At 43.4% G+C, this 14,123-nt stretch overlaps 1 protein-coding gene and 1 pseudogene across 1 annotated transcript in view; both read right to left on the bottom strand.

Moving 5' to 3' along the window:
* The window catches only part of PTPN9 (protein tyrosine phosphatase non-receptor type 9), a 107,113-nt gene that overhangs the window by 40,796 nt on the left and 52,194 nt on the right, over positions 1-14,123 (bottom strand). The window contains exons 3-5 of the mRNA XM_050799847.1: positions 13,438-13,527; positions 12,536-12,660; positions 4,866-4,971 (exon numbers count right to left, since the gene is read on the bottom strand). Coding sequence (XP_050655804.1) covers positions 4,866-4,971; positions 12,536-12,660; positions 13,438-13,527 — 321 coding nt within the window. The remainder of the gene's footprint in view (positions 1-4,865; positions 4,972-12,535; positions 12,661-13,437; positions 13,528-14,123) is intronic.
* LOC126958393 (small nuclear ribonucleoprotein F-like) lies at positions 28-555 on the bottom strand (annotated as a pseudogene).

Below are 14,123 nucleotides of genomic sequence, written 5' to 3' on the forward strand. Positions count from 1 at the left end.
CAGAAATACAACTGATCAAAGGGTATGTGCATTTTTAAGGATTTATAATGCCAGATGCCTTCCAAAAGGTGTTAACAACTTACTGAACTGACAGTATATGAGGGTGCTATAGAGTCATTTATTTATTTGAAAAACAAACAAATTTTTATTGTCTAGAAATATATATTTTAAAAATCCCCCAGAAAAGATGCTATTCTCTCATTTTCCCATCCTCTTCCTCTTTCCACATCTCTGAGACAAAGGACATTATTATAGTTTAGTAAAACTTCATCCAGATGTCCAGACAATACCCCAACTATGTATTCTTCTGTATTTGCAAGCTACATGTTCATATAGATACATCTATAGATCTGGTTCATCTACAGATACCAGTTAGCCTTTGTAATCCATTCCCCACTTAAGTTTCACCATCACTGGCTTTTCTGTTAATCCCTTGAGGAAAGGTTTGGGATTCAGGGGTAAATCCTTTATAACCACAGGAGAACGCTGCAGGCTATTCTCCACTGACCAAGCTGCCACCCATCTCTCGTGACTGCAGCAGGTACCCCCAGACAGTCATGTAAATGGACTAGGCCCAGGTCTGTAGTTCTTTGCTCTGAAAAAACAGATGTAATAGCTTCTATTTTCTATTTATCATTTTGTGGAAATAACAGGTGTTTCCCTAGAATGGTTTTTGATTTGGTGTTAAAAGGACCTTGGACATTTAGGCCCTGAAATAAATTGTTGCATCTTTGAAGGAAAAGATGAAAGTAGTTTATCACACTTCAGTGAAGAGGCCTTTGGAGAAGTTTGTTCTAGATGCTGTATATTCGCCGTAGAGGAGTGCTGGGGATTCCCCAAATCAGTAGAACTAAAGGAAAACTGAAGAGAACAGAGTGACCTGTCAGACTGAGAATCAGTCTTTTGAGGCTGGGCATGGTGGCTCACACCTGTAATCCCAGCACTTTGAGAGGCCAAGGTGGGCAGATCTCTTGAGGTCAGGAGTTCGAGACCAACCTGGCCAACATGGTGAAACCCCATCACTACTAAAAATTAGCCGAGTGTGGTGGTAGGCACCTGTAATGCCAGCTACTTAGGATGCTGAAGCAGGAGAATCACTTGAACCCAGGAGGCAGAGGTTGCAGTGAGCCGAGATCATGCCATTGCACTCCAGCCTGGGGGACAGAGAGACACCCCGTCTCAGAACAAACAAACAACAAAAAAGAATCAGTCTTTTGAAAGTGGCAAAAAGGGCTGGGCACGGTGGCTCACGTCTGTAATCCTAGCACTTTGGGAGGTCAAGGCTGGTGGATCACTTGAGGTAAGGAGATCGAGTCTAGCCTGGCCAACATGGCAAAATCCTGTCTCCACTAAAAATACAAAAATTAGCTGGGTGTGGTGACAGGTACCTGTAATCTCAACTACTTGGGAGGCTGAGGCAGGAAAATCGCTTGAACCTGAGAGGAGGAGATTGCAGTGAGCCGAGATAGCACCACTGCACTCTATTATGGGAAAAGGAGCGAAACTCTCTCTCAAAAAAAAAAAAAAAAAAGAAAAAAAAGTGGCAAAAAGAGTAGGCTAGAAGATACTAGCTACAATTCCTCTTTTTTTTTTTCTTTTCTTTTGGATTTCTTGGGAACGATTTCTTCCTAGTTAGACCGCCAGTGTTGCATGGTAACCCCATCCATGAAAAGGGCTGGAATATTGAAAAACTGCATGAAACTAAGTTCTGTGGGTCGGGCACAGTGGTTCACGCGTGTAATCCCAGCACTTTGGGAAGCCAAGGTGGCTGGATTGCTTGAGCTCAAGACCTTGAGACCAGCCTAGGCACTATGGTGAAACTCCATCTCTACAAAAGATACAAAAATTAGTTGGGTGTGGTGGCGCATGCCTGTAATTCTAGCTACTCAGGACGTTGAGGCATGAGAACTGCTTGAACCCAGGAGGTAGAGGTTGCAGGAGCCAAGATCGTGCCACTGCACTCAGCTTTGGCAACAGAGCAAGACTTGGGTCTCAAAAAAAAAAAAAAAAAAAAAGAACTCTGTTAGTCAAAGAACTTCATAAAAAGTGAAAAAACAAGCTATAAATTAAGAGACAGTTTACTGTGCGCACACATTATATGTGTGTATATATATGTATCTTTATGGATTAGAATCAATAATATATTAAAAACTATTAATTCCTAAATGGAGAAATCATAAATAGACATTTCACAGAAGAAGAAAAAATATACAGCTAACAAATATATGAAGAGATAGTTAATTTCACTAATAAAAGAAACGCAAGCTATACCACAAGATACCATTTCATATCCATTTGATTGAGAAAAAAATTAAGAAATCTGACATTAGTAAGTGCTGAAGAGGATGCAGACCAACGAAAATCATTACACATGGCAAGGGGGTACGACCACTTTGAAACACAGTTTGACATTGTCTTATAAAGTTAAATCTTCACAGACTTTAGGACCCAACAATCCACTCCTAGGTGTATACCCTAGAGCATGCATTCTCAATGGGGGAGATATCACCTCACCAAAGGGGTAAAATTAGTAGGAGAACAGGGTGCGGTGAGCCAGAAAAAAAAAAAAGAAATCGGGCCGGGTGCGGTGGCTCACGCCTGTAATCCCAGCACTTTGGGAAGCCGAGGCGGGCAGATCACGAGGTCAGGAAATTGAGACCATCCTGGCTAACACGGTGAAACCCTGTCTACTAAAAATACAAAAAAATTAACCGGGCGTGGGGGTGTGCACCTGTAGTCCCAGCTACTTGGGAGGCTGAGGCAGGAGAGTGGCGTGAACCTGGGAGGCGGGGCTTGCAGTGAGCCGAGATCATGCCACTGCACTCCAGCCTGGGCGACAGTGCGAGACTCCATCTCGGGGGAAAAAAAAAGAAATCTTACTCTTTTTATGTATACAGAGTACATAAAGAGGCCAGGCACAGAGGCCATACCTATAATCCCAGCACTTTGGGAGGCCAAGGAGGTGGTACTGCTTGAGCCCAGGAATTCAAGACCACTCTGGGCAACATAGCGAGACTCTGCCTCTATTAAAAAATAAGGAGAATCACTCAAACCTGGGAAGCGGAGGTTGCAGTGAGCCGAGATGGCGCCACTGCACTCCTGTCTGGCGACAGAGTGAGACTTCGTCTCCAAAAAAAAAAAAAAAAAAATGCACAGGAACATTCTGAGTCATAAAAGTGGAATGGGCTGGGTGCCCTGACTCACTCCTGTAATCCCAGCACTTTGGGAGGCTGAGGCACACTTATGTGTATAAGGTGTATATGAAACATACATAAATTTAGGCTGGGCGTGGTGGCTCACGCCTATAATCCCAGCACTTTGGGAGGCCGAGGCGGTGGTCAGGAGTTTGAGACCAGCCTGGCCAACGTGGAGAAACTCCATCTCTACCAAAAGTACAAAAATTGGCCAGGCATGGTGGCGGGCGCCTATAATCCCAGCTACTCAGGAGGCTGAGGCAGGAGAATCACTTGAACCAGGAGGTGGAGGTTGGCAGTGAGCCGACATTGCACTACCACACTCCAGCCTGGGCGACAAGAGCAAAAAAAATAAATAAATAAAATATAAATAAATTTTAAAGAGTACATAGAGATATGCAGTATATCTATGGTATTTAAATTTCATTAGAAGAGGAATTATTAGGGGAAAAAAATACTGAAAAAGGTTCCTTAGTGAGGCAACAATGAAAAAAGGTTGAGAAACACTCCCCTAGAGACCCTCTTACACATATGCACCAGAAAACATGTTTAAGAATGTTCGTAACAGCACCATTCATAACACAGGTTGGGTATTCCTTATCCAAAATACTTCGGACTAGAAGTGTTTCAGATTTTGAATTTTTTTCAGATTTTAGAATATCTGCATATACATAATGAGATATCATAGGGATGGGACCCAAGTCTAAGCAGGAAATTTATGTATGTTTCTTTTTTTTTTTTTTTTTTTGAGACGGAGTCTCGCTCTGTCTCCCAGGCTGGAGTGCAGTGGCATGATGTTGGCTCACTGCAACCTCCACCTCCCTAGTTCACGCCATTCCCCTGCCTCAGCCTCCCGAGTAGCTGGGACTACAGGCACGCCCACCACCACACCCAGCTAATTTTTTTTTTAGAGATGGGGTTTCACCGTGTTAGCCAGGATGGTTTCGATCTCCTGACCTCGTGATCCACTCGCCTTGGCCTCCCAAAGTGCTGGGATTATAAGCGTGATCCACGCTCAGCCTAAATTTATGTATGTTTCATATACACCTTATACACATAAGTGTGCCTTAGCCTCCCAAAGTGCTGGGATTACAGAAGTGAGTCAGGGCACCCGGCCCATTCCACTTTTATGACTCAGAATGTTCCTGTGCATTTTTTTTTTGGAGACGAAGTCTCACTCTGTTGCTAGACTCACTCTGTCGCGAGATCGCAGTGGCGCGATCTCCGCTCACTGCAACCTCCACTTCCCAGGTTTGAGCGATTCTCCTGCCTCAGTCTCCCAAGTAGCTGGCACTACAGGCACACGCCACCATGCCCAGCTAATGTTTGTGTTTTTAGTAGAGACAGAGTTTCACCATGTTGGCCAAGATGGCCTTGATCTCTTGACCTCATGATCCACCCACCTCGGCCTCCCAAAGTGCTGGGATTACAGGCATGAGCCACCATGCCCAGCCGTTCCTGTGCATTTTTTAACTTAATTTCTCCCACTTCACTTTTAAGGTCATTTCTTGTTCTATGGAAGCAGAGAGTAGTCATCATTTACAGATGGCCTTTACATTGGACATAATTTCTGAAGTTTGCATCTTTCCTAAATCTTTTCCCAAAGAATTAAAAAAAAAGAAAAAATCCCAAGCATTGAAGGAAAGTTGAGAGGGCCTTCCATAGCCTTACCTTCAGCAGGTTTAGGACTTTCTTGCCAAGATCCAGCTCAAAGTTGGCATAATTGGAACCACACATGTCATAGATAAACACGAGTCCATTCCTCTGAGTTTCAAAGCTGTAAATCAACCATTGAACAAAAACATTTGTAAGTAAGAAAATGGATGAGGCAGGTTGAAAGCCTAATGCCAAAACAAAACCCGACAGTATGAAACATCTAGGATCAAAACAACTGCCTGACTGCACATTGGTCTTACAAAAAGATCTCTTATCTTTTGTATCTGCTATGTTTATTAAGGCAGATTTATCCAGATTTACCAAATGCCAAACTCGTAGGTTGAGAATGATCTACAGCAACTAAGTTATCAAAATCTGAACTGTTTTCTCCCACCCCTCTGAATCTACCTACCCAAATCCTGTAACATATTCCGTACTCAACCCCAAAGTCTCCTCTTCCATGAAAGTCTCGCTGGTAACTGTAATCAAATATGCTACCGATCATTTTTTCCTTTAAAGCCCCATAAATCTTTCTGTGGATTTTTCTTGTGGCCTTAATATACTCTGTGTAGCCATCTAATTCTATCCTAAAGGACAAGAACTTGTTGTTCAACTCATTACACCCAATAGTCCCTAGCACAGCCCTTAAAAATAAATGGTCACTGAATTGTAATTCAGTAGACTGGAAGCCCATCTCTAAGAAAATGTTTCAGACCTATGGAAAACTGTGTAGAACAAGAATGCCTCTAAGCTCATTGATAGTAAATCTGTCTCTTACGACCCAATAGAGGAAGACAACAAACCCATAAATGGCCTTTGGAAAGCATTCCTAAAAAGTAGATTAAGGCGGCATGGTGGCTCATGCCTGTAGCCTCAGTACTTTGGAAGGCTAAGGAGGGCGGATAGTTTGAGCCCAGGAATTTGCGACCAGGCTGGGCAACATGACAATACCTCATCATGTAGTGACCTGTGCCTATAGTCCCAGCTACCCAGGAGGCTGAGGTGGGAGGGTCGCTTGAGTGAGGAGGTCGAGGCTGCAGTGAGATCATGCCACTGCACTCCAGCATGGGAGACAGAGTGAGATCTTATCTTAAGAAAAAGTAAGGCTGGGCGCAGTGGCTCATGCCTCTAATCCTAGCACTTTGGGAAGCCAAGGCAGCCGGATCGCTTGAACCCAGGAGTTTAAGACCAGCCTGGGCAACATGGCAAGACCATGACTCTATTTAAAAAAAAAAAAAAAAAAAAAAAGGGAAAGGAAGGGAAAAAAAAAGTAGATTAACAGGTATTAATAGTAAGCCATGGCCGGGTATGGTGGCTCACACCTGTAATCCCCACACTTTGGGAGGCAGAAGCGGGTGGATCACCTGAGGTCAGGAGTTCGAGACCAGACTGACCAATATGGTGAAGCCCCATTTCCACAAAAAATACAAAATTAGCCGGGTATGGTGGCACATGCCTGTAATCCCAACTACTCAGGAGGCTGAGGCAGGAGAATTGCCTGAGCCCAAGAGGCAGAGGTTGCAGTGAGTCGAGACTGTACCACTGCACTCCAGCCGGAGCAACAGAGTGAGACTCCATCTCAGGGGAAAAAAAAAAAAAAGTAAGCCTATTCCCAGACCAAAATTAGGAACATTTGAAGATATAGAAAGTATTCCTCAGTCCAATTTCCCAGATTTATAGATTTCTCAAAGATGTACTCTTCCACCAAGCCAGATTCATACGTATTATATGTGATTTGCAGACCCAAATGGTCATTAGGAATAAATTATTTGATTGGACTACTCACAGATGACAGCAACAGTTTTTACATCTATTTAGAATTGAGAAAATGTTTGGCACAAAATACATTCCTGAAATCTCAAAGTTATTGTTTTTTGTTTTGAGACAGAGTTTCACTCTTGTCACCCAGGCTGGAGTACAATGGCACGATCCCGGCTCACTGCAACCTCCGCCGACCGGGTTCAAGCAATTCTTCTGCCTCAGCCTCCCGAGTAGCTGGGACTACAGGCATGCACCACCACACTTGGCTAATGTATTTTTAGTAGAGACAGGGTTTCGCCATGTTGGCCAGGCTGGTCTTGAACTCCTGACCTTAGGTGATCCACCCACATCGGCCTCCGATGTTGGGATTACAGGCGTGAGCCACCATGCCCAGTCTCAAAGTTATTTTGTATCTTACTATTTTTGCACCAGCACCTCCTGGGAACCTCCATATCTTCATCCCTTTCACAAATTCCAAGGCAGAAGCACCCACCCATGAGCTAACATTTCAAAAATGTCTAATTCTGAGGTACATGAAAGTTTCTCCAGCAGACTTGGTTTCAACTGGCACCTAATGTGTTACATTAGTGTTAAATCTTTACTCCTTTTTCTTATTTATTTACTTATTTTTAAATTTTTAGTAGAGATGGGGTTTCATTATGTTGCCCAGGCTGGTCCCAAGCTCCTGACCTCAAGTGATCCACCCCCCTCAGCCTCCCAAAGTGCTGGGATTACAGGTATGAGTCACTGCGCCCTACCCTTGACTCCTTTTTCACAACCCAAGAGAGACTATGATCCACGAAGACCCAAGATGCTGTTAAAATGTGTGGCACAGGACAGGTGCAGTGACTCACACCTGTAATCTCAGCACTTTGGGAGACTGAGATGTGGAGACTGCTTGAGGTCAGGAGTTTGAAACCAGCCTGATCAACAGAGTGAAACTCCATCTCTACAAAACAATTTTTAAATTGAACAAGTTTAGTAGTACGTGCCTGTGGTCCCAGCTCCTTGGGAGACAGAGGCAGGAGGATCATTTGAGCCTAGGAGTTGAGGCTACTGTGAGTTATGATGATGCAACTGCACTTCAGCCTGAGCAACAGAGTGAGACCCTGTCTCTTAAATAAAAAGAACGAAACAAAGAAAATGTGTGGCACAATTATTGAATAGGCTATCCAGATCTAGATACTTTCTATTTCTCCATGAGCTCCTAAAGGGTCAAATTCAACTTATGGGCTCTCTGCTCATGACTCCAGCTTGTGGCAGGGGACTAAAACAAAAACAAGTCAGTAAGGGGGCAAAGAGAATTTAAGAAAAAGAAGCTTGGATGCATAATGAATGATCCAGGTTCTATATTCCCAGATCAAAGTGCTCATCCTGTGAAGGCACATAAAACATGAATGCAGTAAGATTTTTACACTTTAGGGTATAGAATAGACAGACAGATAGATGTGTGTGTGTTTATATATGTGTGTATATATTACACACATATATATATACACACACACACACTTTTTTTTTATTTGAGACAGAGTTTTGTTCTTGTTGCCCAGGCTGAAGTGCAATAGCGCGATCTCTGCTCACTGCAACCTCCGCCCAAGTTCAAGCAATTCTCCTGTCTCAGCCTCCTGAGTAGTTGGGATTACAGGCACCCATCACCACGCCCGGCTAATTTTTTGTATTTTTAGTAGACATGGGATTTCACCATATTGGCCAGGCTGGTCTCGAACTCCTGACTTCAGGAGATCCAACCCCTTGGCCTCCCAAAGTGCTGGGACTACAGGCATGAGCCACTAGAATATATATATATTTTAAGACAACATTTTGCTCTGTCGCCCATGCTGTAGTGCACTGGCACAATCATGGCTTATTGCAGCCTCAACCTCCCAGGGCTCAGGTGATCCTCCCAGTTCAGCCTTCTGTGAGTGTCTGGGACTACAGGCAAACTTCACCATGCCCAGCTGGCTAATTTTTAAACTTTTTGTAGAGACGAGGTCTTGCTATGTTGCCCAGGCTAGTCTCGAACTTCTGGACTCAAGCGATCCTCTCACCTGGCCTCCCAAAGCATTGGGATTACAGGCATGAGCCACTGCACCCAGTTTAAGATTTACAATGGGCCGGGCGCAATGGCTCACGCCTATAATCTCAGCACTTTGGGAGGCCAAGTTGGGTGGATCACGAGGTCAGGAGATCGAGACCATCCTGACTAACATGGTGAAACCCTGTCTCTACTAAAAATACAAAAAAATTAGCTGGGCATGGTGGCCAGCGCTGTAGTCCCAGCTACTCAGGAGGCTGAGGCAGGAGAATGGCATGAATCTGGGAAGCGGAGCTTGCAGTGAGCCAAGAAAGTGCCACTGCACTCTAGCCTGGGGGACAGAGTGAGACTCTGACTCAAAAAAAAAAAAAAATTTACAATGACAGCTGACTGATTCCCTACTGAGTTTGATTCCTGAGCTACATGTTACAGAAAACACCAAGAAGTTTAAAACACAGTCCCTGACATTTGTTTTTAAAACACTGAGAAGCCAGATGCAGTGGTTTATGCTTGTAATCTCAGCATTTTGGGAGGCCAGGATGGGAGGATCACTTCAGGCCAGGAGTTCAAGGCTGCAGTGAGCTACAATCATGCTACTGCACTCCAGCCTGGGTGACAAAGCAAGACCTAGTCAAAAAAAAAAAAAAAAAAAAGGAAAGAAAGAAACTGAGGATAGGAGATCCATGAGAGGCTACCAATGAAACAAGATGGTTACAGATCACTTTGAAGAAGATGGATGATGGATATGTGGATGTTCATGATACCATTCTCTCTCTACATACAGAGATTCAGATATTTTCCATTATATATGTTAAAAAGAAAGTTCCCTGCCCTCAAGAAATGGGTGGTTTCATCATGTTTCCCAGGGCTGGTCTCAAACTCCTGGGCTCAGACAATCTGCCGGTCTCAGCCTCCCAAAGTGCTAGGATTACAGGCATGAATCAATGCACTTGGCCTCAATATAGCACTTCTAAGCCGGAGGACCAGCCAAAGATGTCAAGAGCAGTAAGAAACTGTAAATTGCAAGCACCAGGGAAAAAGAAATAGCAGAACAACAGCATGAGAGGATAGAAATAACTCTGCCCAAGAGTGAAGAAACCAGGATCTTAGAACCAGCTGGACTAACATGTGATGACTGTAAAAAACTTCTTGGGGCTTGAGTTTAATTGTCAATTGAATTGTAACAATACCATTTACCTTAGCAGGGAGAGAGTGATGACCTGAGCTCGTTCTTTATGCTTATGCACCTGTTTTTATTAAGGATGGTTTTTGCTTAACTTGATACTTTTGGACTTCTCCCTAAATGTTTTTTGTTGTTGTTGTTTGTTTTGTGTGGGCTTTTTTGTGGTTTTTTTTTTTGAGACAGGTCTCGCTCTGTCACCCAGGCTGGAATGCAGTGGCGTGATCATGGCTCACTACAGCCTCACCCTTCTGGGCTCAAGTGATCCTCCCACCTCAGCAACCTCTCCCACCTCCCCCAAGAAGCTGGGACTAAAGGCACACACTACCACACCCAGCTAATTTTTTGTATTTTTATCAGAGACAGGGTTTCACCATGTTGTCCAGGCTGGTCTCAATTCCTGGCCTCAAGTAGGATCCGCCTGCCTCGGCCTCCCAAAGTGCTAGGATTATAGGCGTGAGCCACTGCGCCTGGCCAAAAGTTAAATTTTAAAAAAATTTTTCATAATCTGCATTTCTTTTTTGTATGTTTTATATTGGCTATATTAATGTGGTAATTAATGTTTATTATTTATAAATATAGATTTGTGAATTTTTACTTGTTCTTCACTACTAGAAATGTGCAAAAAGTTTGGAGTTTTGTATTTTTTAAATTTGCCTGCCCAGAGAGACAGGAAGGTCCATGAAAGTAATGACCTTCCCATTATATTCCCCACAGGGCTAATACCTTGTGTAGCATGTAAAATACTAATTTGGGGCCAGGCATGGTGGCTCACGCCTGTAATCCCAACACTTTGTGAGGCTGAGGTGGTTGGATTACCTGAGGTCAGGAGTTTGAGACCAGCCTGGCCAATGTGGTGAAACCTAAAAATACAAAAATTAGCTGGGCATGGTGGCAGGCACCTGTAAGCCCAGCTACTTGGGAGGCTGAGGCAGGAAAATTGCATGAACCCGGGAAGTGGAGGTTGCAGGGAGCTGAGATCACACCACTGCTCACTGCTCTCCAGCCTGGGTAACAAGAGCAAAACTCTGTCTCAAAAACAAAACAAAACAAAACAAAAAAACCTCATTTGGGAATACAGCTTATTGTTAAAACACCATTCTGGAAAGAAGGATTGCTCACCTGGCTTCCCATTTATGGATATCTCAATCCTGACTTCATTGTCAGTTGAGTTTAAATCTATGTGATCAGTCTTAGTACTCAGAAGACTTTATTAACTTGAGGTTTTATAAAGAGAACATAAAAAGATTGAGACTGATTAAATCTATGTTATGGAATTTTATAAGACTCAGTATAAAATGGATATGAAATCCCAAATACTACAGAAGACAGTTCTGTTTTTCATGCTTAGACCCTCCTTACTAAGGAATACTAAGAGAAGGTAAAGCCCTAAGTAAGATGTGGTTACAAAACATGTCCATTTCTCCTTGGTGTTGACTCTGAGCCTTTGTCCCTTGCTTCTACTGCCCCACAAACATCTGGTGTGGATATGGTTGATGGCTTCCTCCTTGGAGGCCCTTCTGCTTTTAGAGAGCTCTCTATCTCTGTTAATTCCAATTGCTCTAAGTTCAGACTTCCCCAGGATTTCCTTAAGTTTCTTTAACTTGAGCACTCTCTTTTCTTAATTACACATTGCTTAAAGGAACTTCCTTGCTCCTTTAAGAACCTGGGTTCTGAGTTATTTTATCTGTGTATCTTCTGCTGGGCTGCCCTGTCTCCCAGAAGACTTCTAGATGGAACTGTAGCACTGGCTGATAGAAAAGTATATGCTGTTTACCAATCCATTTTTTTTTCTTTTTTTTTTTTGAGACGAAATCTCGCTCTGTCACCCAGGCTGGAGTGCAGTGGCATGATCTCGGCTCACTGCAAGCCCCGCCTCCCAGGTTCATGTCATTCTCCTGCCTCAAGCAATCCGCCCACTTCAGCCTCCCAAAGTGCTGGGATTACAGGTGTGAGCCACTGCACCCAGCCCTCCCCTGAATGTTGAGTCTCAAAATCCTCTGAACTAAATGGCATTATTCCTGTTATGCAGACAAAGAAACTGAGGCCCTAGAGGGTTCTGATATGAGCAAAAAGAACCAGCACAGGTCACCTCCCCTTCATTCTCTTCCAATAAGTAGTTTTCCATACACTGAAGATTGCCGAGAATTGACTTTCTCAGCTTCTGTTTTCCTGACATAGAGCCAAGGTGGTAAAGAGAACACCCACCGGCCAGGCGCGGTGGCTCAAGCCTTTAATCCCAGCACTTTGGGAGACCGAGGCAGGCAGATCACGAGGTCAGGAGATCGAGACTACGTTGAAACCCCATCTCTACTAAAAATAAAAAAAATTAGCCAGGCGCGGTGGCAGGTGCCTGTAGTCCCAGCTACTCGGGAGACTGAGGCAGGAGAATGGCGTGAACCTGGGAGGCGGAGCTTGCAGTGAGCTGAGATCACACCACTGCACTCCAGCCTGGGTGACAGAGCAAGACTCCGTCTCAAAATAAAAATAAAAATAAAAATAAAATAAAATAAAATAAAGAACACCCACCATCTTGATAATGCCTGCAAACATGCCGCATCCTGAAGGACAGGGACTGTTTTCTATTCATAGCATTGCCCAGGGCACATCCTAGGAGAATGGTGAAGGCACTGCTGAATTTAATCAAGTAAAAAACTGTCACTTTCCTACCTGTATGTAGAATACCTAAAAAATAGTCTCAGTGCTTACCTATCCACAGCTCTGTCTAGCAAGTAAAACAGAGCCTGAAGTACCACATGTTGGACTGACTTGTGGGGATGATGCAACCTGGCAGTAAAGAGGGCAATGGAGGCTCCTGTTGGGTCCCGAACATTCTAAAGCAAATAAAACAAGAAACATTTTAAAAAATCAAATAGAAAATCACAGCAATTACTAAGACATACACTGGATAAGGGTTTGATACATGTAGAAAACAGATGCTAAGAATAATTCCCTGACTTCACCAATTGCTCCCCAAAGGGAAGAATGTTAATATCATCCCTTGCCTGATTCTCTCAGGACTCCCTGGACCATATTTCTGTGACAAGAAAAAAAAAAAACACACATTCTCTTTGCTCTTCAACTGCAGACAGATCAAAGGATGGCTATGCACTGGCTTCCTAGCTAACTTCCCTGGCAGAATGGCAAAAGAAACAAGCAGCAGCAGAGAACCAGGGAACAGGATCATGATTTCCACCCTCTGCCTTAAAAGTGCCATTGTATGTTTACTTGAAAGGCTGAGGTCTCAACTAAGTGGAGAGCTTGCGTTAAGTATGGAAGCATGGGTGTCTGACACATTGCATACCTATCCCAAAGACCATGATTAACCTTAATGGACCAACTGAAGAAACTTTTCTAAGTCTACTGTACAACTGATTTTCCATAATTTAATTATTCAATTATCATTCATAACTGTAATTACTAGAAACTATTAGTAATTCAGTTGTTACTAAAATAATTTTATACCAAACTGCATGGCTGTTTCACATCTGCTCCTAACTGTGGAGACTCTCTAGATTCAGGATAAGGTATATAGGAACAAAGTCCAAACAGGACACCAGTTAAAAAAGGAAGTAATAAGGCCCTACGAGATAGGGTCCCTAAACACTCACTAAGATGGTGAATTTTCCACTGAGGATCTCAGAACGAAGAGGTTCCTCATGAGGTTTCAGCTTCACAATGCCTTCCTTCCTTCGCGTTTCCTAAAAAGGAAGCATTCCAAAATGTATTAATATGAAAATACTGTATATTCAGGACAGTGCCATGTAACCACCAAATCTCAGAGATAAGGTGGTTATCAGTGAGTGAATGAATTATAAATTTCATAACTAAATAAATTTCATAACTAACTCTACTTCATTTAGTTGAACTAGAATTCAACTAAATGGGCCGGGTGCGGTGGTTCACGCCTGTAATCACACCACTTTGGGAGGCTGAGGCAGGCAGGTCACCTGAGGTCAGGAGTTCCAGACCAGCCTGGCCAACATGGTGAAACCTTGTCTCGGCTATTAGCCTGGCATGGTGGTGCGTGCCCATAATCCCAGCTACTCAGGAGGCTGAGGCAGGAGAATCGCTTGAACCCAGAAGGTGGAGGTTGCAGTGAGCCAAGATAGCACCACTGCAACTCCAGTCTGGGCAACAGAATGAGACTCTGTCTCAAAAAAAAAAAACAAAAAACAAAAAGAATTCAGCTAAATGAATAATGAAGTCAACTAAATGGATTATGAATTTCTTTGTAATCTGCCTCCAAGCCAGCCAAGCATTTTCAGAATTCCTGTCCAAATCTACTTTATCAGCC

Source organism: Macaca thibetana, chromosome 7, assembly GCF_024542745.1.
Source record: "Macaca thibetana thibetana isolate TM-01 chromosome 7, ASM2454274v1, whole genome shotgun sequence".
Classification (NCBI taxonomy): Eukaryota; Metazoa; Chordata; class Mammalia; order Primates; family Cercopithecidae; genus Macaca; species Macaca thibetana.